This window comes from Prionailurus viverrinus, chromosome X (genome assembly GCF_022837055.1).
Source record: "Prionailurus viverrinus isolate Anna chromosome X, UM_Priviv_1.0, whole genome shotgun sequence".
NCBI classification, from domain to species: domain Eukaryota; kingdom Metazoa; phylum Chordata; class Mammalia; order Carnivora; family Felidae; genus Prionailurus; species Prionailurus viverrinus.
The window spans coordinates 81,910,106-81,936,044 of record NC_062579.1 but is presented as its reverse complement, the minus strand read 5'-3'; the positions used below and the strand labels follow the sequence as shown (position 1 = coordinate 81,936,044).

General features: G+C 34.8%; 1 protein-coding gene across 3 annotated transcripts in view; it reads right to left on the bottom strand.

The window, feature by feature from the left end:
* Nucleotides 1-25,939, bottom strand: part of COL4A5 (collagen type IV alpha 5 chain) — a 239,082-nt gene that overhangs the window by 86,891 nt on the left and 126,252 nt on the right. For all 3 annotated transcript variants that reach the window (XM_047843863.1, XM_047843864.1, XM_047843865.1), the window contains exons 7-21: nt 23,734-23,787; nt 23,370-23,396; nt 21,229-21,309; nt 18,805-18,867; nt 16,515-16,550; nt 16,384-16,425; nt 16,132-16,224; nt 14,893-14,946; nt 14,740-14,796; nt 14,436-14,480; nt 12,850-12,903; nt 10,691-10,732; nt 7,799-7,931; nt 2,635-2,808; nt 2,251-2,334 (exon numbers count right to left, since the gene is read on the bottom strand). In XM_047843863.1, coding sequence (XP_047699819.1) covers nt 2,251-2,334; nt 2,635-2,808; nt 7,799-7,931; nt 10,691-10,732; nt 12,850-12,903; nt 14,436-14,480; nt 14,740-14,796; nt 14,893-14,946; nt 16,132-16,224; nt 16,384-16,425; nt 16,515-16,550; nt 18,805-18,867; nt 21,229-21,309; nt 23,370-23,396; nt 23,734-23,787 — 1,039 coding nt within the window. The remainder of the gene's footprint in view (nt 1-2,250; nt 2,335-2,634; nt 2,809-7,798; nt 7,932-10,690; nt 10,733-12,849; nt 12,904-14,435; nt 14,481-14,739; nt 14,797-14,892; nt 14,947-16,131; nt 16,225-16,383; nt 16,426-16,514; nt 16,551-18,804; nt 18,868-21,228; nt 21,310-23,369; nt 23,397-23,733; nt 23,788-25,939) is intronic.

Sequence of the window (25,939 nt, the reverse complement as noted above, 5' to 3'; positions counted from 1 at the left end):
TCATAGCAGCTTTATTCCTGATAGCCCTAGACCAAATATCATCAGGTCCTTGGGATAAGCAAAGATTTCTAAAACAGAACATAAACAACACTAACCAAAAAAGAGGATACTAATGATTGGATTTCTTTTTTTTAATAACTTCTACTAAAAAAAAAAGAGTAAAAAAGCAAGTCACAACATGGGGGAAGATAGTTGTGATACATACATTCAACAACCCAATTAAAAATAGGAAAAAGACAGGCGTTTTATAGAAAGAATATACAAACTATAAGAAAAGAGGCTCAGCATCAGTAAGTCATCAGGGAACCGGAAACTAAAACCACTCTGGAAAAATGGTTTGGTGACATCTATGGGAAAAAAACCCTGCACCTACCCTAAAACCCAGCAATTCCATTCCCAGGTATATACACAACAGAAGTGGATGCTTATGTCCTACAAAATATATGTACAAGAATGGTCATAGCAGCTTTATTCCTGATAGCCCTAGACCAAATGTCCATTAACAGTAGAATAAATATTTAGATATTTTCATACAATCAATACCAAATAGCAGTAAAAAGTATTGCTACAAACAAAAATATAGGTATATCCTACAGATAGAATATTGAGCAAAAGAACCAGACACAAAAGAGCCCATGCTATATGATTCCATTTATACAAAGTTCAAGATTAGGCAAACTGATGTGTGATATAGGATAAAAGAGTGGTTACCTTTGGGAGTGTTGACTAGGGGGCACAAGAGTCCTGGAAAAGTTCTATATTTTGATTTTTTAAAAAAATTTTTTAATGTTTATTTATTTTTGAGACAGCAAGAGACAGAGCATGAATGGGGGAGGGTCAGAGAGAGAAGGAGACACAGAATCTGCAACAGGCTCCAGGCTCTGAGCTGTCAGCACAGAGCCTGATGTGGGGCTTGAACTCACGGACCGTGAGATCATGACCTGAGCCGAAGTTGGACGCTTAATCGACCGAGCCACCCAGGCACCCCTATCTTTTGACTTAGATGGTAGTTATATGGGAGATTATATAGATACATTTACAGAAAGATATATATATGTATATGTGTATATATATATATATATATATATTCTATCTCTGTCTCTACATCTAATATATATTATTAATATTCCAAGGAGCTATGAAGAATGAAGAAACTCAGGACATGTAATATACTGAAAACCAAGTGAGGAGAGTATTTAAAAATTGTGGGGAAAAAAGACTGAGATTTGACATCTGGATTAACAGGGTACAGACTGCTGGTGACTTTGACAAAAACAGCATCTATGGAGTAGTGGATTAGGGGAGCAAAATCGTGACTGAAGTATGCTTAAAAGAAAATGAGAGAAAAGTATCCACAGATAGCGAATAGAAAATTCTGAAGGCGTTTTGTTGCAAATGGGAGCAGAGGAATAGAGCAGTATCTGACAGGGGAAGTAGGAGTATGATAAGTTATTTTTTAGATAAGTGAAAAGAAAGGTGTATTTGTGTGCTGCTGAGAATGATCCAGTAAAAGGGGAAAAATGATGATGTGGGAGAGGCAGGAATTTCTAGAATGAAATCCTTGCGAAAACAAGAGGGAATGGAATCTATTGTACAAATAGAAGAACTGGCTTTAGATAGGAGCAGTAACAGTAATTAATAGGCAGGAAGGCAGAATATACGTGCACAGATGCAAGTAATGTGGTGGGTAAATGTGGTAGTAGTAATCTGTGAGAATTCTCTTACTGCTTCAATTGGTCAATGAAAGAGGAAGCAAGGTCAGAACACTAAAATGAGAATGAAGAGGAAGTGTTAAAAATTTGAAGAGAGAAGAGAAGGTGTAGGCTTGGAAGATGTGGTAATTTAGAATTACCAAAACTAGGTTTTTGTTCCAAGTTAGTACAATGAAGTGAGAGGAGGGCAATGGAGGCCAAGGTTTATGCATGGGATTGTTTACAATGATGGATCATGTAATTTTACCTAGGTGAAGAGGGAAGAAAGGACATGAAAAGGTTGAGGGATAGTCAAAGTTGGGAGGTATCAGTGAGGCTGAAGTGATATTGGAGTCAGGTTATTATAGGTAGTGAGCTAGCCAGGAGATAGTGGTCAGGAAATGGGACTCATGAGATCAAGATTACAGAGGTGTGCACTATTGGTAATGAGATGGTCTTGGGGTAAGACCCTGGGAATGAGTAGCTGAGGTAGAGTGGAGGATACAGAGGATTTTGCTGATGATCTGAAAGAATGAAGAAATGACTATTGGGATCAAACCTTTCATTCCTTGTTCTCCTTGGAGTCCTCTATCACCTGGAGATCCTGGAGGGCCTGGAGGGCCTGCTTCACATATATCATCACCTGAGATAAGATAAAGGATAACGAGCTACTTGTTGTGAAATATTCAGAAGGCTAAACAAAAAGAAAGCCTGATAGGCTAAAAAAAATATTTTCAGTTACTTCTCCGCGGTAATGCAAGGACCTATAAGCAAAAGGAAGATATAATACTGGTGATGATTTGAAGAGAAAATTTAAACATCAAAGAATCACCAAAAATCAAAAGTAGAGGCAGCAGTAGAATAATGCCAACCTTCAGCTGGATTCACTTACAAATGAAAACAAAACAAAAACAAAAGAATTTAGGAGAAAAGTATATCTTACTAGGAGGGATTTGAGGGCCAGGAGGGCCAGGAGGCCCTGGAAGTCCAGGAGCCCCAGGCTGTCCATCAAGTCCAGGAGATCCAGGAATAGAAAGTCCAGGTGGACCTTCATCACCTTTCTGGCCCCTTTCTCCAGGAAAGCCAGGGGGGCCAGGAGGACCCATAACTGCAGTCCCTAAGATAAAAAACAATTAAAGTGATAAAATGATCTTATTTTGGAGATATTACGTCACTTCTCAATGAGACATAAGTAATGATAAGATCTTCCTTTAATGTATAATGCAGTTATGTTGTTTTTTCTATGAGAATCAATATCTGAAGAAAGCATGAACAGATTTTTTTTAATGTTTATTTATTTATTCTTGAGAGAGAGAGAGAGAGAGAGGCAGAGAGGGAGGGAGACAGAATCCCAAGCAGGCTCTGCACTGTCAGTGTAGAGCCCAATGTTGGGGTTGAACCCACAAGCCATGAGATCACGACCTGAGCCGAAACAAAGAGTCAGATGCTTAACCGACTGAGCCACCCAGGCACCCCACATGAAAAGTTTTAAATAATGTAAGTACCAGTTTGAAAGTAAGAAAGAATAATTTAGTGTAGCTTTACTACTTTTGGAAATGTACTAATAACCCTCTACCCACTCTTTGATGCTATGATCTTTTAATCTAAGAAATACTAGAAAACCATTAGCAAGAGAAAAAGAGGCATCTCAAAGTTCTCATGTATACATGGCTTTATTTCTGGACATTCTTCTGTTGCAATGTCTATTCCTGCACCACAAACATATTTTTACAATAATGAAAGTAATTATCATAATTATAAATAATTTGAAAACTTTTTTCAAAACGGGTAAGAAAAATATGCCCATCTTTGTCCTTTTTAAACACCATCCTAGAACACTTGGGTGGCTCTGTCGGGTAAGTGTCAGACTTACGACAGAGAGAGGGAGCCTGACTCGGGTCTCACGGACCATGAAATCATGACCTGAGCTGAAGTCAGAGGCTTAACCGGCTGAGCCACCCAGGTACCCCAGTGTTTAACTGTTTAAATGAATTAACTCTCTCTCTGCTCCTCCCCTACTCGAGCCTCTGTCTCTCTCTGAAAAATAAACATTAAAAAAAAATCTTTATTAGACTTATAAATTTATCTTCTAAATGCAGTTTAGAATCAACTTGTCAGTTTCATTTTTTAAAAAACAGTGGAAGTTTGAATGAGATTAATTTGAATTTAAAGACTAAATTTTGGAGAATCACCTGTTTATAATATTGAGTTCTTATATTAAGAAATTAAGTATAGCTCTCCATTTATTTATTAATTTTATATGATTTAATAATATTTTACAGAATTCTGAAAAAAAGGCATACACATCTTCTGTTGAGTTTATTCATGGGTTAATTTGATTAGTACTGTGAATTTTATTGCTATTACTATTGTCAACTGGATTTTTTCCTCTTACATTTTCAATTTTTCATTGGTGAAGAGGAAGACAAATTATTTAAGTATGCAACTAGCATATCTGCCCACCTTGCAAACATTCTAAATTCTGGTAATTTGACATTTGATTCTTTTAGGCTTTTGGGTAGATTATAATAGGGTTTGTAAATAACTAAAATTGTGGGTTTTGTTCCATCTTCACACCAGACTTGTAGTGAATTGGCTGGGCACTCCAGTATAAGGATAAACAGTATAGGCGACTCTGAGTATGTGTATCTTATTTTTGACTTGAGTGAGAATGTTCCTGATGTTTCACCACAAAAATATGACATTTCCTGCACAGTCCTGTGCTTCCTGTATGAAGCAGATAGCTTCATCAAGTTCCCTTTTAAACTTCTTTAATAACTTCTTTACCCTTTAAAAATGAATGGGTACTGAATTTTATTGACTGCTTTCTTTGCAAATATTGCCTATTCTCTTTTAATCTGTCAGTGTAGTCAATAATAGAAATGTTGAGCCATCCTTGCAATCTTAATATACTTCTGAATTGATCTGCTAATATTATTTATTATTGTTGCTTCTATGTTCATAAATGAAACTGAATTATATTTATGACTAGTGTTATCTCCCTGGTCGCTTGGCATCAATGCTTTTAAATTAAAGGTCTTTTTAAAAAAATATGTTCTGAAAAAGTTTGTAAAATATCAGAATTTCCCACCCAACAACTTAGTAGAATTCATTCACAAAGCTGTATAATCACTCATAAAACCAGTGCCTTTTTGTGGAAATTTTAACATTTCCAAATCTTCCATGATAATTAATATACTTAGTTTTTTTTTTTTTACTTTCTCAGGAAAACTTTAGCAATTTATGTTTTTTGTTTCCTGAGGAATGCGTATTTCATTTAGAATTTCCAATATATTGATATAGTTTTACAGTTTTCTTATAATTTAAAAAAATTAATTGTATTTATGGTAATAATCTTTACTGATTTTATTTGTGCCTTCACTTGCTTTTCTCTTGATCACAGTTTATTCTTGTATACCTTTATCAAGTTTTTCCTAATTTTTTTATGTTTATGTTATTTCTTACAATTTTTTCAAAGTAGCTCATTTATTTTTTAGTATCTTTAATTTTGTGATAAATTAAGGATACCATTTTGGCTATGTTTAATAATTTTCGATATAAGTTAGTTTAGCATTCAGTAGATTGTCATTTCCATTTCTGTTTCCTCTTTACCTCTCGAGTTATTTACAAATGTGCATTTTAATATACAAATGTAAAGAAATTTGGTGCTTTCTGTTGTTAATTTCTAACTTCATTTCACTGTGGTCACGGAGCATGGTTTGTATATAATTTTAAAAGATTTCTGATTGAATAAATTTCTATAAATGTTTCATGTAAGTTTGAAAATAATGTATATTCTCTGCTGCACACAGCTTTTCTCTTTCCCACATACACAGTTTAATTGTCTTGCTCAAATCATTTATACCCTGATTTATTTTACACCTCCTTGATATGTTAGGTATTTACCAATTTATCACTTGTAGTTTTTCAGTTTTCACTTTACATATTCAAAGCTGTATTTTTAGATGCATAAAGTTTCATGACTTTTACATCATTGTGGTATAATTTGTCTATCTGTCCATATGAAATGTCTTTTTAATGTATTTCTTGAATTGAATTCTATTTCATACTATATTAGAATTGTTAAACCACCTTTCTTTTTGATATCACTTGCCTAATATCTTTCAACTGCTGTATTTAAATTTTTTTATGTCCTTTTAATTTATATAGGCTTATTATGCACAGTATATATTTTTATTTCAATTTTATTTTAGTTTTTGTCTTTTAATCAGTGCTTAGTCCTTTCACATTTATTGGAGTTACTGATTTATTTTTAACTTATTCTTGTCATCTTATATTTTATTTCTATTTACCACAGTTCATGTCTGTTTTGTTCCAATTCTAACTTGTATTATGTAGATCAAGTTTTTTGGTTATTTTCTTTCCTCAAAGGATGTGTAAGCCATGCATTTTATTTACATTTTCTCTAGTGGCTACTAAAATTTTAGCCTATGTATTTAAACTTATATTTTTCTAAAAACTTACAGAGTTAATAATATTAGTATTCTCTTTCTCTAATAAGACAAAAAACCCTTATGATTGATTTCCCCCTACTCTCTCTGCACCCTTACATCCTATGTTAATAATGTATATAGTTATCGTTCCATTTTGTTACTTAAAATACCTCTATTATTTTTTTGATCAATACTTACTTAGACCTCATATATTTTACCAGTATCTTTCCTAACCACTGGTTCTTGCATCCTACCCATCCCCACCCCCAACTTCATCCTGAATTAATTTCTTCCTTCTTAGACTAAACCCTCCAATATCCATTTTAGAGAAGTTCTGGAGGTGGTAAATTTTCTAAGTATCACATGTTCACACTAGGATGATAGTTTGATGTAATACAGAATTCCAAACTCATAGTTATTTTCTTTATAACATTGAAAATTATCTTCCTTTGACTCCATTATCTTCCTCTGACTCTTAGTGCTTTGTTGGTGATCTGCTTTTCCCTCACATAGTTGTTAAGGGTTTATTTTTATCCTTAAATTCTAAAATGTCTGAACAATGTGTCATTATGTACTTTTGTATTATTCTCATTTCACTCTTGCTTGGTAATTCATAAGCTGTTTCAAAGGGACTCATGTTTTCTTTCAAATAAGTAGAAGTTCTCAGTCATTAATTTTTCAAATATTACCCCTTGTCCCATTCTCTCCCCTTTGAACTCCATGTAAATTCTAGAACTTCTAAATTTATACCTATGTCTCTTAATTTTTCTTTCATATGATCTAATTCTATAACGTTTTTGCTGCATCCCGGGAGAATTCCTTATCTGAATTTTCTAGACACAGTATGTGTTTAGTCCACTATCTTGAAATTGGAAATCCAAAGTGTATACTTAGAATTAAATGAGACCCACATTTATTCTTTCTCCTTGGGAGGATCATGGATTTTCACTCATCTCATCATGTTAATATTTCATTAGCCAAATTTTTGAAGGGTGGGGAATAATAATTTATTAAACATACATGTGTGTCAGGTACTATACCAGATGCTTCAAATTTTACATAAATCCATACTATCACTTCATTTCAGAGAACATCCAAATAAACATGCTAAGCAAGGGTGGTGCTCAGGCTGGCCAATTTAGAAATGCTGTACTATGTTGTTTATCTTCAACAAGGGAATGATATAACAGTTAGTATTGAGCCCCCAAATTTTATTTCACACCAAATCACCATGGGGATTTCTAAGCAGATATTTCTGGCCTTCTAAGTGGATAGTTTACTATTTTTATGCAGGAAATCTTATAAAACTAGGCATTATTAGAATAGCATTCCTTTCCATAGCAGCACAAAAAAAATGCAATGATTAATTTTTGGATCACAGAATCATTGGGTGTAATTTATTAATAATAAAAAGTGGAAATGGTATTTTTAGGGTAAAAGGGAACTATCCATCTGACTTGGCTTTTTCTTTTTTAAGTACAAGTGAGAAATTTGGTGAGACAGGTTATAGTAAGAGTTGAGAAGTTTCTGTCAATTAGAAAATACTCATGTCTTTTACTGCCATGCTCACCTTGGAACTAGTATGATAATACTGGACATGGGGATTAGTAAGGATGCTGTAAACACAAGAGCATTAAGTACAGTCTCTTTTACCTGGAGGTCCAGGGAGGCCGGGTGGACCCTGTATTCCAGGAAATCCTCGCTCTCCTTTTTCTCCAGGCAAGCCAGGTAACCCAATGCTTCCTTTTTCTCCCACAGTTACACCAGTCCCAGGCCTAGGGATTACCTTTATTATGAAAGAAAAAAATAAAGGAACTCAAAGAGGAAGAGACTTGTTCTCCTAAAAATAACCTAGCAGCTATATATGATTACAATGCCATCATTTTCACAGAGCTGTTGGATGCAAAACTATTAAGACTACTACACAGATTATGAGTCACATCCCTCATCACTCCTTTCCTTAAACTTATTAGAAACTGGTTAATACCAGTAATAATATTGCCACCCTCCTGAACCCCAGCCCAAGATTACAGAGCTAGAATTATTTTTTATGTCTCTAATCACATTCAATTCATTCCAATTACCTAAGCTTGATAATTATTTACTGAAAATGTCTCTCCGATTTGTCCCCTTCTTTCCTATTGCCACAGCTACTATCCCCATCTCACACTTGGACGAACAGAAGTACCTCTGAAATTCTCCCCTTAAATCCAAATCTACTGCTAACAGATACTTTTTCAAAAACCAGTTTTTCTGTGTTAGATATCCAGTGTAAGGCCTCAAAATTCACTACTTCTTACTATGTCTGATGCCACTTTTCACCCTGGACTCTGTCAAGTCTCTTCTCACTTTCAGTACCTCTCTCCTTTATCACATCTCCTGTTATTTTTAGCAGTAAAGTTTTAGGACAGTGAGGACTATCTCATTATACCCACTTCATGCATCTTGCACATTCTTGTCTTTACCTCTGAATATACCATTTCTTTTTTTTTTAATGTTTATTTTTGAGAGCAAGTGAGTGAGCAACAGAGGGTGACCATGGGAGTTGCAGAGAGAGAGGGAGACACAGAATCTGAAGCAGGCTCCAGGCTCTGAGCTGTCCACACAGAGCCTGTAGTGGGGCTTGAACTCACAACCTGTGAGATCATGACCTAAGCTGAAGTCAGATGCTTAACTGACTGAGCTACCTAGCCACCCTAATATTGTCTTTTAAAGTAACACCACGTATATTTATTTCAGTGATGCTACCATTCAACAAAGGGTGCTTGGACTCCTCATTTTTTAATGTTTATTTATCTTCAAGAAAGAGAGAGTGAGAGAGAGAGAGAGAGAGAGCAAGTGGGGGAGGAAAGAGAGAGAGGGAGACACAGGATCTGAAGCGGGGCTTGTACTCACGAACTGTGAGATCATGACCTGGGCCGAAGTCGGACACTTAACCAACTGAGTTTACCCAGGCGCCCTGAATATGCCATTTCAAACATCTGTAATGTCATCTCCCAATCTTTCCCTTTATCAACCCACATTTTTTTCTTCCTGTAAAACAAAACAAAACAAAACAAAACAAAACAAACTCCTCTCTTTTGGGAGGGCTTTATTGATTTGAATCAACTAACTGATTATTCCTTTTCTCTTGGTCTTTGTAGAATCCCAGTGTTGAAACAATTTCATATTAAATAATCTAAAGAAATTAATCTCATAGAGCTGTAATGATAAATAAGCTTTAGTTTTAAGATTGGACTGAGGTACAAATCAACACCCACTGGCAAGGTATGGTATTTCATCCTGGCTCTATTGGATAGAATAAATATTCAGACAAAAGGAGTCTGAAAGTTGTGGGACTTGGAATGGAGATAGTAGTTCAAAAAGGAAAGTGAGCTACTGGATAAGACTGCAGTCCCCAAATTTCCATTTCTTCTGGTTTTTATCAAAATTTTATTATCTCATTTCATAAAGAAATTATTTCTTAGAGAACAAAAGTTCTGATTTTACAATGAAAATTAATAAAAATTGTTTAAGATCAGGGTGTCTGAATGGCTCAGTTAGTTAAGCATCTGACTCTTGATTTTGGCTCAGGTCATGATCTTGCGGTTCATGGGATCGAGCACTGCATCAGGCTCTGTTCTGACAGCATGGAGCCTGCTTGGGATTCTCTCTCTCTCCCTCCCTCTCTCTGCCCCTCCTCCACTCACACTCACTCTCTACTCCCTCCCTCTTTCTCTCAAAATAAGTAAACTTTTAAAAAATTGTCTACGATCTTCTTTATGTATATCCTTGTTAGATCTGTGAAGTACTAACTATCAATATCTGAGACTAACTCTGGACAGAAATAATTAAATTAATATTACTCAAATGTCCTGAACATACAGGCTTTATGGCACTTGCACCTTTGCAGATTTAATGCAATATAAAAGCAAGAGTCTTACCAAATTTCAACACAAATGAAAGCCAATATGTTAAATTTCATCAGTGATATTTTATTCTTAATAAGATTGGAAACGTATTTGACTTAAATTTCATGGTGAATGCAAACATTACAGAAAATCCATAAACCCCCTATGTGTATTTTCATAGAGCAGTTACCTACATTTGATTAAGAGCCCCTAGAAGGCACATACTCAGGGAAGAAAGAGGTATGAATCAGGCAATTGTATAATTGAGAAAACCTATTAAGACCAAATCCATCTTTCCAGGGCTCTGTAAGGGAAAGGGCCGATCCCTCATTCCCCAAATTTCTTTTATTGAAACTTTGTAAGCCATACTTGCACCACCTGCTGGTTACTTGATAAATACTTTGGCAATCATGAGGCAAAACAACCCAATGCCATAATTTTGGATCTTTACCATGGAGAAGTAATATACAGGCAGAGCAATACAAAGACTTTGAGGTCAACATCACTGAAGTTTTTATATGTAGACTTTTAAGCCAGTAAAAGTTGATAATGACTTAGAATTTTGTTCTATGAGGAAAAGGTACAGAGTACATTAAGGCACAAAAATGAAAATGCATTAATAAGTTTGATAAATGAAGACTGAAATGAAACTTACAAGTCCAGGAGGGCCAGTTGGGCCAATGTCACCTTTTTGGCCCTGTTCAATACAAGTGTAAAGTAGGTTAGTAAAAGTCATATGAAAACACTGATTTCCTTAAAAATGTAATAGATATCTAGGTTTCATGAAGACCCAGGAATCCATAATAAAATATCTCTAAGAGAAGTACTACTTGAGGTAATGAGACAATACTGAAATAAGCCTAGTCAGACCTGTGATGTTGTCTCAGATTTACTAGCTATACAATTTTGACCAAATCAATTAACTTAACTGTCACATATACAGACCAGCCTTCTAAGGTTTTTCTAGATGTAACATTCTTTGATTTTAAGATTGCTGTTTTCTAGCAACTATAAATACTTTAGAAAGAAGATACTGAATAAAGAAATTGGTACCACTAGAATCAGTTAAAAGCATTATATTTTCTTACATCTAGCCTTGTTTCTTTTCATAAAACTTGTTGAAGGCATAAACTAGATGTCATTTCCATTAGTCACAGATATTTTAGAGCTGATGGATTTAGCTATCATCAGGAACAGCTAATAAATTATAACTGCTTTTGTGAGTTTGCTCTTAGAAACTAATGAAAGACAAATTCAGAAGCAAAACTGTTACTCTTAACCAGTAGCTACTACAGCATGAAAAACACAGTATATAACTTATTTTACTGGCCAAAACCCAAGGATAGATGTTTCTCTCACACCTCTCTTCTTGTTCTAGACTTGTTCATAAGAACTTTGCATCTATCTAAAAGTTTCTTTTAGTTTAAAGAGTTACTTTGTCCTATCACTTTATTTACTACTTGAAAAAAAAAACTCTTGTTCTCTGAGTATTTATCTTCCTTTATTCTAGCTGTGGTTCTCAGTCCAAGCTTCAAGTTGGATCTAGTTTAGAGATAAACCAACATTAAAATATGCACCCTCTGGGTACATTCAAGTTTGTAACACTTTTTCCTCCTTGCCTGCAGAACAAAGCTTTTCAGTACTAGTTTTCATATAAAGCAATTAGAGACCAGAGAGACTGGAAAACTGGATATTTTGTGATCTGTTATAAACAATGGAAATGTGTGCTTCATATATTCTTTCAAGGTCACTTTTTTTTCCAAAGTAACACTTTTAAAATAAATAACTAAATAAATGACTTCAGTCATGCTGTATAGCCAAATGGGAAAAAAATGACAAAGAATTATCCACAGACTTTCAGACAATAATTGCACAGAGAATGGAAATGTTTAGTGTAGACATTCTAAATTCATAGCTACAAGCCTTTTTAGTATGAGGACCTCACTAAAATAGTGCTGAATCCACTTTCTGGAGAACAAAAGTTTTGCTGATACATGCTCAAAATAAAGGCACCAACTTTTCACAATGTAAATGATAAAGTTGAACAATTCTTCATGTATTTCCACCACATGAATTGTGATTTGTGACAATGACCAAAAATTTAGAGGAAATAGTACAAAAGAAAAAGGAGCTATACCAAAAGATGAATAAAGAAGGTATGTTTTGAATACAAAAGCTAGTTATTTATAACTTTTTCATTTAAAACTCAACCTTGATATATATATATATATATATATATATATATATATACACACACACACACACACACACACACACACACACACACACACAATGGAGTATTACTTGGCAATCAAAAAGAATGAAATGTTGCCATTTGCAACAATATGGATGGAACTAGAGGGTATTATGCTAAGTGAAATTAGCCAGTCAGAGAAAGACAAGTATCATATGACTTCAACAAACATGAGGAATTTAAGATACAAAACAGATGAACATAAGGGAAGGTAACAAAAAAACAAGGAGGCGGACAAAACATAAGAGGCTCTTAAATACAGAGAACAAACTGAGGGTTGCTGGAGGGGTTGTGGGTGGGGATATGGGCTAAATGGGTAAGGGGCATTAAGGAGGACACCTGCTGGGATGAGCAGTAGGTGTTATACATAGGGGATGAATCACTGGAATCTACTCCTGAAATCATTAGAGCACTATATGCTAACTAACTTGGATGTAAATTATAAAACAAATTAAAACCAAACAAACAAACAAATAAATAAATGAATGAACTTCACCTTGGCAGAGAACAGGATTATGTTTAGAATAAAACCAGTCACTTCAAAGTATTAAACTTCTTACCTTTTCTCCATCCCTTCCTGGTTCACCAGGGGAACCAGGATCACCAGGTAAACCCTTTAAAACATAGAGGACAGAATGACATCAGCAAAAATGGTGGAGTAAGAATGTCCAAACATGCTCTCCTCAATAAAAGCAACAAAGAACACCGGCAAAAATGGTCAGAGTCAACTTTTTTAGAAGTCTAGAAATTAGCCAAAGGCTTGCAGCAATCCAGGAAGGTTTGTTGGGGAAAACAAAATGATTGAATCTTGGTAAGAGCACAGAGCTTTCTGGTATTTGAACCTGCTCTATTCCCATCACCCTTCTTCAGCTCCACACAACCTTGAAAACCAACAGCTCATAATCAAGGTGAATACCAGCACCCTAGCAGCAAATGGAAGGGACAGAACTGGTTGGAGCACTTTCAAAGACCCACTGACAAAGAACTGTAGTGATTTGACCTGTCTGGTGATTGTCTTTATTTGACCTGATTTGAGTTCTCCCAGGGAAAACAGAGAACATCTTTTCCCTGAAGATATCTGTGAAAATCAATCAGAGGTAATTACTAATCATCATGGCTGCCTAAAACATGAAACAAAGACCACAATTGTTCCCAAAAGCTAGGAACTAAGACCCCAAATTTACCTCCCATTAAGCCATTTTATGTTAATTTGTGAATCTAGAGTTTATAAATTGAGGACTGCCTGTTTAGCAGAATCATCTGGACACTGATTTATCTGATTTTATTACTTCCAACTTCCAGTCTTGTTAAGAAGTATCCCTTTCTTTCAGAATGGTCTCCAAAATCTTATCAAATTTTGTCCTTGAAAACCTCTTTTAACATTACTGTAGATACTCTTGATACTGAGGTCGCTTGAAATAATGTTCCTGGACTTGGACACTTTTATTTTCCTCTTTAATTTATAGTAATTAGAATGATCTGTAAAAATTTTTATTGAAAAAACTTCTGTTCACACAAAACATCGTATGTGAATGTTTTAAGCAGCTTCATTCATAATGGCCCATACCAGAAACAACCAAAATATCCTCCAGTGAGTAAATGAACAACCAAACCTTGATACATCCCTACATTGAAATACTACTCAGCAATAAAGGGAATGAACTATCGATATACAGTAACATGTATAATGCTATGTTAAAGAAACCTGATTCAAAAAGCTATATACGGTATGACTGCATTTAAATGAAATTCTGGAATAGGGAATATCACAGGGATGGAGAACAGATCAATTGCTGCCAGGGGCTTTTGGTGGTAAGGATGGGAGAAGACTACAAAAGAACATTGGGGGAACTTTTGAGGGTGATGTAACTGTTTTTTTTATTATAAAGCTGGTTATACAATTATATGTGTTTGTCAAAACACACAGAACTATACACTGGAAATGGTTCATTTTACTGTATACAAGTTATAGCTCAATAAATCAGATTTAAAATATGAAATAAATTCATATTCAAAAGAGAAAGTATAATATCAATTCCTGCTATTTCCAAACTCAAGCTTGTTTGCCATCCTGCTTCTCTACCACCACATACAAATGTTGCCATTTTAGGGGGTCAGGTGGGAGGATGGACCTTTATCTACTCACTGGAATTCCTGGCTGCCCATTCTCTCCATCTTTGCCTGGTTTACCCTATAAGAGTCAAAGAAATGCAATAATATAAATTTGTTATTTAGGAAGTATGAGATTAAAGAATATAATAAGTTTTCTTTCTGCCTTGGACTATATATTAAGTAGACTCTTCAGACTTCAATATTATGATACATAAATGACTATGTCAGTTGTGACATTTTGAGACAAAGAAAGTAGGATTTACGAGGAAAGAATAAAATTACGCACAAACACACATTTAAAATCTTTTGTAAAGAGTATTAATAGTCGTAACACTTACTCTTTTGCCAGGCTCTCCTTGCTCACCTTTCTCACCTTTCACACCACCTGGAGGACCCTGTACACCGAAAAGTAGTTTTACACAGGTTCGTGGAGTGCTATGTATAAATACCAATTTACATTAAATGACTCTAAAGAATTTTAGGCTACTTACCGGAGGACCACGTATCCCTGGAGGTCCAGGAGGCCCTCGGTCACCAGGAAGTCCCTATACAGTAATAGGGGAAAGGAAAATAACGTTAATACTAGAGCTAGCTAAAAACACTTTTAACAAGTTGAACAATGGACTCATGTAGTATAACCAAAGACAATAGGATGTTTCTAATTCAAAGTTGAAATTTGCTAGGCAAAAGAACCAGAGCCATCTTTGCTTACCTCAGTTAATTTCTGATGTGTGCACAAGCCAAGTTTTTAGGTAAATAAAAAGACAACACTTAAAATGAAATTATTAATGGTACATTTTATAAAAAGCAAGAATACCCATAACCAGTCAATATAGGAGCTATATAACACACATCCATTTTGGCAGAGAATTAAATGACCTGATCCATACTGATTGCAGAGTTTCAGTCAATCTGTTCTTTATTAGCATTTAAGTGAAACAAAAATATACACACTTTGTTCAAGGGTGGGCCACTATACTATAAGTGATTTGTATGATCCCATCCACTCTAGTAGATACAAGGTATCAGATAATTATTTCTAAACACAACAAGGGTTTATACAGTAACACTATTTGTCATCTAAGACAATGATGATCTACTTTACCATGACCTAATTTCATACACAAATGCATTATCCACAATAGCCAAAAATGCAAATGATCCAAATGTCCATCAACTGATGATGCATAAACAAAATGTGGAATATTCACACAAGGGAATATTATTCAGCCACAAAAAGAAATGAAGTACTGATATATGCTACAATAAGAATTAACCCTCAAACAAACTAAGTAGAAGCCAGACACAGAAGATCATGTATTGTATGATTCCATGTATGTGAAGTGATCAGAATAGGTAAATCTACAGAGCCAAAAAGCTGATTAGTGGTTGCCTAGGGCTGAGAGTTTGGGGGGAAATGAAGAGTGACAATAAATAGGTATGGGGTCTTTAAGGGGGTGGTTGAGGAGAATGTTCTAGGATTATATTGTAGTGACGGTTTCACTACCCTGTGAATATACAAAAAAATGGAACGGTACACTTTAAATAGGTGAATTGTGTGGTATGTAAATTATATCTCAATGAAACTCTTTAAAAATTTTAATTATCTCAAATTCTTGTTATTTTTAAAATACCTTCACATATATAACTATATTCCAGTTTATAATGCATTTTAATGGAAAGCCATTTTTATAGCAAAATGTTCATTGGTTTCCTGTCTACATACTCACCTGATCTCCTTTCTGAAACTCTACATCAATTGGTCTTTTCTGTTCACTGATCTGTCCAGGTGGCCCAGGGGGGCCCTGAAGGCCTTGCTCACCCTGTTTGCAAGATTTAATAAGAAAGTAATATTTCATAATTTACACAGACAGTAATACAAAACATAAGCTAAGTCAGTGGCAAGAAGAAAAAAGACAAGTTCAAATGATGAGGAAAGGAGAAAACTGAGGGCTGAATAATCAACTTTTTCCTTTACTCACCTTTTCACCCTTGGGTCCTTGGAAATTTAAGCCCATATTCCCCTGAAGAGAGACATTTTAGTTTAAAATCTCACTGACAATAACAAAAAGAATTCATACCAAATAAGAAATGTAAAGAAAAAGAAAATTACCTTTGGTCCTGGAAGTCCTGGTGGACCAGGAGGGCCCTAAGAATAGTAGACACAGAAAAAGAGAAACAGGATATACATTTATTAAAAATTATTTGGCTTCAGGGGCGCCTGGGTGTCTCAGTCGGTTGAGCATCCGACTTCAGCTCAGGTCATGATCTCGCTGTCCGTGAGTTTGAGCCCCACGTCGGGCTCTGTGCTGACAGCTCAGAGCCTGGAGCCTGTTTCAGATTCTCTGTCTCCCTCTCTCTCTGCCCCTCCCCCGTTCATGCTCTGTCTCTCTCTGTCTCAAAAATAAATAAATGTTAAAAAAAATAAAAAAAATTATTTGGCTTCAAAAAATTATTTGTTTTCATAAAAAGTGAGGACTGAAAATGCCCTTCAAAATAGTATCTTCCTGTTTTATTCTCACATTTAAATTGATTTTACCAATCTAGATGAATGTGGAGACTTCCTGTACCAGCATACAAGTAGGCAGAGGAAGAAATGCAAGGATGAGTAGAGGCAGAGGGGCAACATCAGTGCCAAAAATAAATACAAAAGTTAATCTCAACAAACATCAAATTTCTCATATCAGAATTATAGGTAAATGTAGGTGTTACAAGGCAATTAACTCTCTAGTTCTAAAAAGCATGTGTTTCCCGTTTTTAGTTCTGTCTCATTTTTATGTGACCTGACTTTGTATATCTGAGAATGTTTCAAGGCTTGAAAAGTTAGATAGGCATTTGTTTGCCCAAGTATATCACTTCTTGATCTCAATGGATCCATTTATTTACATATGGGACCCTGGTGGCATTTCTAAGACTTTGCTTCACCTGTTGAATCAGGGTTAACTGAAGGAACATTCAGGAATGCAGAGTGCATCAGTTATATAGCCACAAGAGTTGGGGAAACTCAAGATGTAATAACACTCGTAGGGTTTACTGATGTTGTAACAATGGAGTCAGGAAAAAGTGCCATAGTCCAGGGTCTCATGCATTGCAGGGTGTCTACAACTAAAATAAACTAAACAAAAGGGTTTTCTAATTCTCCCCAATATATTTCCAGGAAAGCAGAAATCACAATCTTTTCTGGTAGATTCTCTTAGTATTTACCAAATGCTATTTCCTTCAGTCAAGAATAGAGGACCAATTGTCACAAGCAAAATTGTACAATCTATAAAGGGATAATGAAAACTGTCACTTAAATATATGGGACATGAGAGAGTGGCACATGAGAAATTACTTTGACTGAAGTACAATTTTCTTGCCCTTTTAAGAGGGCAATAGTAAAGCTCTAAGTCCAAAGCCTGACTCGAATGAAATCTAAGTATTGCAGGGGCAAAAATACTCAGAATTTAATTACAGAAAAAAATATGAGTGACCATTGAGGTAGTAAAGTAAGAGAACTGGTTGCATACTCAAGGTCTTTACAAGTTGTTGCTTCTTTCCTGAGGTGCACAAATCCTTATCCCACTGCGAAGTGATCCACTATCCTCACCAATCCTGTTTAGTCCCAGGCCCCTTAGAAACAAGAGCCAATATTTTTTGGGGGGGAATACCTGTTTTTTGTTCCTCTTAAACTGAAAACTGCAGATGGAAGAAACATGTTTCATCAAGTGACTAGAGAATTGCCTGAGAAGACTTAATGAAATGGCCAGAATCAGCTTCAGCACTGACACATCAAGAGGTAACCAACAAGATATTTTATTTTAAATCTTTGCTTTTAATGAGAAAAAAAGAAATATGGCCTTTTGTAGCAATGTGGATGGAACTGGAGAGTGTGATGCTAAGTGAAATAAGCCATACAGAGAAAGACAGATACCATATGGTTTCACTCTTATGTGGATCCTGAGAAACTTAACAGAAACCCATGGGGGAGGGGAAGGAAAAAAAAAAAAAAAGAGGTTAGAGTGGTAGAGAGCCAAAGCATAAGAGACTGTTAAAAACTGAGAACAAACTGAGGGTTTATGGGGGGTGGGAGGGAGGGGAGGGTGGGTGATGGGTATTGAGGAGGGCACCTTTTGGGATGAGCACTGGGTGTTGTATGGAAACCAATTTGACAATAAATTTCATATATTAAAAAAAAATAAATCTTTTCTTTTGTGTACCTCATTTTTCTCCATCTAGAAAATGGAACTATTACTTAGCACATATATTGTTCACCATAACATTGTAAAATATCCTGTAAATAATATATATATATATTATAAGCATTGACAATGCATTCTACTTTCAAGTAACAGAAACAATATTAGTATTCCTATAAGAAGTTTTTCAAAGTAGGAGAAATGAAATTCCAGAAGCAAACTTACCATCAAACCTGGTGGTCCTGGGGGACCAATTGGCCCTGGTAAACCAGTGGGACCAGCTGGGCCCTGTTATAAAGGAAGTGAAGAAAAGGATGAAAAAAAAAAACCCTCATTATATCACACAAAGAACTACACTAAATGAGATTTATACTTAAATAACTGCCACAAATTGCTTATACAATTCTATAATTCTGCAGTATTATAAGCAGAATTTTAAAATGTATAAGAATAAAAGGATTAACTACAAAGAAATTCAACTAAACAGAATGGATGCAGCTTTTAGAAAAATTCTGTTTTACAGTGGTAGATAACAAATGTAAGACAAATACACTGTAAGGAAGTTTTACAAAATAAAGTTATAAAGATGGGCATTTAGTGGGTCTTTTATGCTAGAAATGGGAAAGGAAGGGCTACCAGTTTCAAGGTAGCTTCTCTATTTTAAAAGAAAAAATAACTATGTATTTACCCAAAGAAAATGAAAACACTAATTTGAAAAGGTATATGCACCCCCATGTTTACTGCAGCATTATTTATAATAGCCAAGATATGGAAATAACCCATGTCCATCTATAGATGAATGGATAAAGAAGATGTGGTACACACACACACACACACACACACACACACACACACAGAGGAATATTCCTCAGTCATAAAAGGAATGAAATCTTGCCATTTGCAACAACACAGATAGATCTACAGGGTATAATGCTAAGTAAATAAGTCAGTCAGAGACAGATAAATACCATAGGATTTCAGTCATATGTAGAATTTAAGGAACAAAACAAAGAAAAGAGATAAACAAAAAGGCAGAGTCTTAAATAAAGAGAACTGGTGGTGCCAGAGGGGAGGTACATGGGGTGATGGGTGAAATAAGTGAAGGGGATTAAGAGAACACTTATTGATTGTGATAAGCACTGAGTAATGTACAGTTGAATCATTATATTGTACACCTGGAACTAATATAACACTGTATGTTAATAAAAATTTTAATAATAAATTAAAAAAATTAAAGATTTTTAAGAGATGCAAAAAATTAAATTAAATTAAATTAAATTAAAAATAAATAAGATTTAATACAAGGAAGGAAGTGAGAATAACTGGAACAACAGATAAGGGAATGATGTAACTATTGTGGAACACAATTTGGCATCTTGAAAAGCTGAAAATTTGACTTCAGTGAACTCCAGCAATTCTATATCTAGGTGTAAATCCTGGATTATTCTGTAATTTAAAAAAATCCCCAAACAACCAAATATTCAATAATAGGAGGCTGGAGAAACAAACTGTAGTATATTCATACAATGGAATGTTATAGGGAAGTAAAACTGAATGAACTATAGCCACAGACAGTAATATGGATGTATCTTAACATATCAAATAGAAAAAGTTGGAGAAAACTACATAAATGTTATATTATTTTCAAGCAAAATTAAACACTCTTGCTTAGAGATATACATATATAAAATAAAACTATCTTTAAGAAGTAACAGAAAACTCAAAATGGTACTTATGTCTTAGTAGAATGCAGAAAGATGTGAGTCCCAAGGGAACCACAGGCTGATTCACAATTATTTGAAATGTTCTAGCTCTCAAATGCTATTTTGGGATCATAGGTGTTCATTTGGTAGTTATGCTTCATAACATACATATATTTTGAATGTATTCTGCTGCATTTTTAAATATTACATAACAAAAATTTATGAGATAAAGGGCAACACTGAGAGTTCTTAAGAGCACATGGATGGGTGATGTCAAGCATGGAATGAGATGGCAGTTACTGAAAAAAGTGCCCGACATTACATCTTAGTAATCAAATATTAGAAAATACTGATTATTTTGGCAAAGGGATCAATCCTTGTGAAATACAAACCTCAAGAAATTGACTACCTGATCTATAAATACTTGAAAAATATTGCCATTTCTATGTGTGTTATCTATAGGCTAAAATAACTTATTTTCTTAAAATTATGCTTGATGTTCACTATGCATAAATTTTATTCCTTCAGGCTTCAAAACATGTTCATGTGTTATGCATAACTAATAGTGTTACAAATGATGTCTTCTAATATCGTAAATGGGAGACCTATGATTTGTATTTTCAATCAGGCCATTTACAATTATCAGGACTACCCCTACTACTTACTGATCCTCACAGCACAAAAATAAGAATACAGAAGCCTATTTCCGCTGTCAAACCCAAAAACAAAAATTTCCATGGAAACCGGATAGAAAGATAAAATAACAAAACAGTCCTTTATAAAACTCTAGATTGCTTTCATTTTCAGGTATGAGGTATATGCGACGTCTATCAAACTTCAGATGATGATTTCTGTAACTAAAACACAGGGTACTAAAGGCTGAAGAAGAAAAACTGATGCTGTGATTGTATTTAATCAGTAAAGAAGAAAATCACTGGATGCTTACTTGTATTCCAGGAGGACCTGGATATCCTGGATTACCCTTTGGTCCTGGCAGCGATGACATAATTATACTACCTGGTTCTCCCTGAAAGAAATTATCAATGGAAGTTGTAACTAACAGTTACAACACATGAAAACTGGCAAAAGCACAAAAGACGATCTGAGAATTAAATCTGTCACATAAATGTCCTGAGGATTAGGTGATCTCAGTAATTAACATGAATAAATTTACCTTTTAAAGACAAATGGGAAAGTGGCCAAAATACACTGAAGTACAATCAATTTATTAAGAGCCTGTGATACCTTCAGTTACTCATTCATTACAAAAACATTTCTTAAATATTAACATTTGCCAAGAATTGTGTTAGGCTCTGGATACTCAGTAGAGAAGGAGACAAACAAGACCTCTGTCCTCATGTTGCTAACAATATACTGGAGAAATGCAGACCATAACATGTAAACAAATAAGATGACAAAATGTTCTGTTAAAGGCTATGAAGAAAAAAACATGGTACATGATAAAGAAATAGTGGAGGACTAAGATGAATTGCTAATTATGTGACCTGATAGAGGTGCTAATTATTGTTACAATGGCAATCATGATATATAAAGGTATCACATTAACATGTCGTATACCTTAAATGTATACAGTGTTATGTGTCAAATATATTTCAATTAAAAAAAGAAATAGTGATGGAAATCAGTTTGGGTACTCAAAACAAGGGCAATCTGTGAAGGCAACATACAGGCAGAGATCTAAAGGATAACGAGTCAGCCAGGTGAAAATGGGTAAGAGTACTAGGTAGTTTAAGGAGCATGTGTAAAGGACCCCAAATGTGAAGAGTTTGTACATTCAAATCACTTAATGCAGACCCGTGTGATGAGCGAGCCCAGGGAAAAGTGGTTTAAAGAGAAGTCGGGATATGTAGGCAGGGACCAGAATACGCAGGTCTTACAGGCCATGGAGAGGAATGTGGACTTTATCTCAGAGACAGTGGGAAGCCCTGTGAGATTAAACTATTGATTTATGTTTTTAAAAGATCATTCTTGACTACTATATATAGAATAAGTCAGGCTGGGAGGTGACGGGATAGTAGTGAAAAAAAAAAAAAAGACTAATTAAGAAGAAGCTATTGCAAGAGTCCAGATGAGACATTATGGTTAGTCTGGTGGCAGTGAGGATGGAGAAAAGTGGATGAATTTAAGATATATTTAATTAATTAATTTATTTATTTATTTATTTATTGAGAAAGAAAGAGAGAGGGAGGGAGGGAGCGCTCAATCAAGGGAGAGGCAGAGGGAGAGGGAGAGAAAGAATCTTAGGCAGGCCCCATGCCCAGTGTGGAGCCCAATGTGGGGCTCAATCTCACAACCATGAGATCATGACCTGAGCTGACATCAAAAGTTGGATGCTAAACCGACTGAGCCACTCAGGCACCCCAAGATATATTTTATAGGCCACATTAACAATATTTAGTGATAGAATGGAATGAGGAGATGTGTGAAGTTGTAGAAGACGTAAATATTAACTCTCAGGTTTCGGGGGGGGGGTCAGGTCTACATTGAATGTGTTAATTTGAATGTCTGGGGGATATAAGAGTAGAAGTCAGGGATGCAGTTTAATACATGCATCCAACTCAGAAGAAAAGTCTATTTTAGACTCACTATCCAGTAGCTGGGTAGTAAATAATACCATGAACATTAAGAATATTGCTAGGCATAGAAGAACGTGTCAGAATTGTGTCCTGATACCTGCTGCATAGAATAAAATGAGCTTTTATAGAAGACTGTGTGATGACCAGAAAGACACAGAAGCAAAATCACCAAAAGGTAGTGTCACAGAAGTCAGGGGAAAAGAGCATTTCTAAAGGGAGCAAATGGTCAACTGTATCAAAAGGTAATGGGAATTGAAAGATCAGAAAAGAAATTTGAGTCTTATATACACGTTTACAAGTATAACAGCACACAAAAGATACTTAAAGCCATGGGAACAAAGGAGATTACTTAAGGGTAGCTTGTGTGTACGTGCACAACTTCTAGAAACATCCATTTTAAGACAGAAGTCAGAGACATTATCTGATTGAAGTTGTAGGCTTTTCATATATTTTATTCAAAATGTTTACTTTCCTAGCATGGAATGCTTACCTTCATACCTGGGATCCCAGGAGGTCCCTATTATTAAAAAGAAAAGGATTGTTTTATACATATGAGAGGGGATCGAGCAAAAGAACATACTACTTTCCAAATAGTCAGTTGAGTGGATTACTGTAGGGTCATTCTAAGTACAAAGTATCTTAGAGATGACATTTATATGAAATACAATGGAATCCTTACATTTACCCAGCACAGAGCTATACTACCAACTTTTTTTTCCTAAAAATCTTCTTATAGTTTACTAGTTTAAAATGTACTAACTTTGCTCCACATGAACACACTGAGCTCACTTTCTACCCTTCTGCTTCTTCTGTCAATTCCTGTGTTCATTATAATCCTAAATTTTATAACTTACTGGAGGACCCTGTAAACCAGGAAAACCGGGACTGCCTGGAAATCCACGTTCTCCCTAGAAGGAGTTAAAAAGAAAGAGTAATGGAGGAACAAGAAACAAAACATAACTATACCAACAAACAATGACTTACTAAAAAGATTTCGGTTAAAAGGCATTTTGAAACATGCCAGATTGCCAAAAATTCATTAGCTTTCCCTTTCCAATTACTTCAGTGTCAACTGCCCATATCAATTCAACCTTCTAAGATACTTTTATCCCTACTCATCAATCCCAATCAGAAATAAAGAAAAAGATCTTCTACCCTAGTCATTTTCTTCTGACAAATCCATTTTGAGACAATCACACCACAGATTCCTGGTCATTATCACATTTAATAGTTAATGATTTATCTCAATTTCCTGCCCATGTATTATATAGATCCTTATTTTAACTGCCCCATTGCATTATTCTTTTATTGTAAACTATTTCAAATTATTTTTATAAAGAGGAAAAGATGGTAAGAGAGAATGCCATTAATATCACCAAGAGGACAATAATAGCAATAGTTCTAGCAATTGCAGGTCATTATGTTTTCCAGGCACCCAGTTTTTCTCACTCACTATTGTAAAGTAGTAATATAGACATTTGGTTTAGAAAACAAAAGCTAAAATTGCTGTAGAAGAACCCCAATGCAACCTCCTTTCTAATACCTACATGCCATGGTAATCCTAGAGACATCTTTGTCAGAGGCTTAAAAGAGCAAAATTATTACAGCTCTGTGCCTTTGAGTTATTGTCCAGTATTCCTCTCTCCATCACTTTTTACATATGGAAAAAATTGGCCCAGAGAGAAAGGAAGTGGCCTGCCTATCAAGTTTAGAAGACAGAAAACCAAAGAACCCATATATTCTGATTCCATCTCTAGAGCTCATTCTATTAGTTACATAGTAAAGAATATTAAAAAAATTAATCTGAAAGTATACATAATGAATCCATCTAGAACATTTTTTGCTCACATAATTGGGGGCCTCAAACACAAAGTAATCATGACATCTGCTAAGATGCTGCTTTACAGAAAAAAAGAAAAAGATCCCTTTAAATGATATGGCATTCTATATACATTGTTGACACACTGGTCTTCAAATTTACAACTTTGGCTAGTGGTTTGTTGCTCAAGGCAGGCTGGCAAGCAAACAAACAAATAACCAGAATAGACACAAGAATGTAGCCCATTTTAACAGCAATGTTCCATGCAAACTAACTCCACGCAGGTAAGTTTGTCCCAGCTGAAATGAAGAACACAAGTAAGCCTCACAAATCCAAAATAAAAAATTTATTATTGTTGTTGTTATTATTATTATTATTATTATTGGCTCTTATTATTGTTATTGTTGTTATTGGTGGTAGTGTTGGTAAGGGTCACATTATTTGAAGAAAAGTTGGAGGTAAAAATAACTTTATTGCCTTCAACTATATACTACAATAATTATCACAAAATATAGCCTTCATGATACAAAATAGTTTGTTCAAGTTATTTTAAATATGTACCCTATATAAAATCTAACACATGCCATTAGCTACAAAATCTAGGATATTTCATGAACAGTTCCATAAAGTATCATGTGCAGAATGGAAAATGCTGAAAGGATATACAGAAAATAATAACATATTGCATTAATATATAGGAAAAGGAAAAAAGTAAGGGAATAAGATATAAACTATCAAAAAAGCAAATTTTCCTCATTGTTTTTCCTTGCTATCACTTTATGATAAACCCAAACAGCTGATGAAACACAAGAAAAATGGTCATGAAAAAATGTTTTATCATATGTAAAGTTTTATTTTTCTTTTTAAATTGTTAAATTCATCATTTTTGCCGACAGGGAAGAATTTCTGTTTTCATACTAATAGTTTATAGTAAAAATTGATGTGCTGTATTATAGGTAGATTTTTAGGATTTTTCTTAGGGATGTTATTAGGCAAGGTCAAAAAAATGTTTTAAACATGAATTTTTGAGAACTTACATTGTACCTAGTTTTTAAAAAAGGCAAAGCTAATGAATGACACTCACAAGTATTACTCTTAACAACTGATGTAATATTTGAAACATATATATCCTAATTCCTTTTTAACTCTCACCCTAGTTTACACTAAAGTCAAAACAGGATTCAATAAAATAACTTTCAATCCAATGCAATATCACAGCTGAATACACGTGTTTAAAGAAT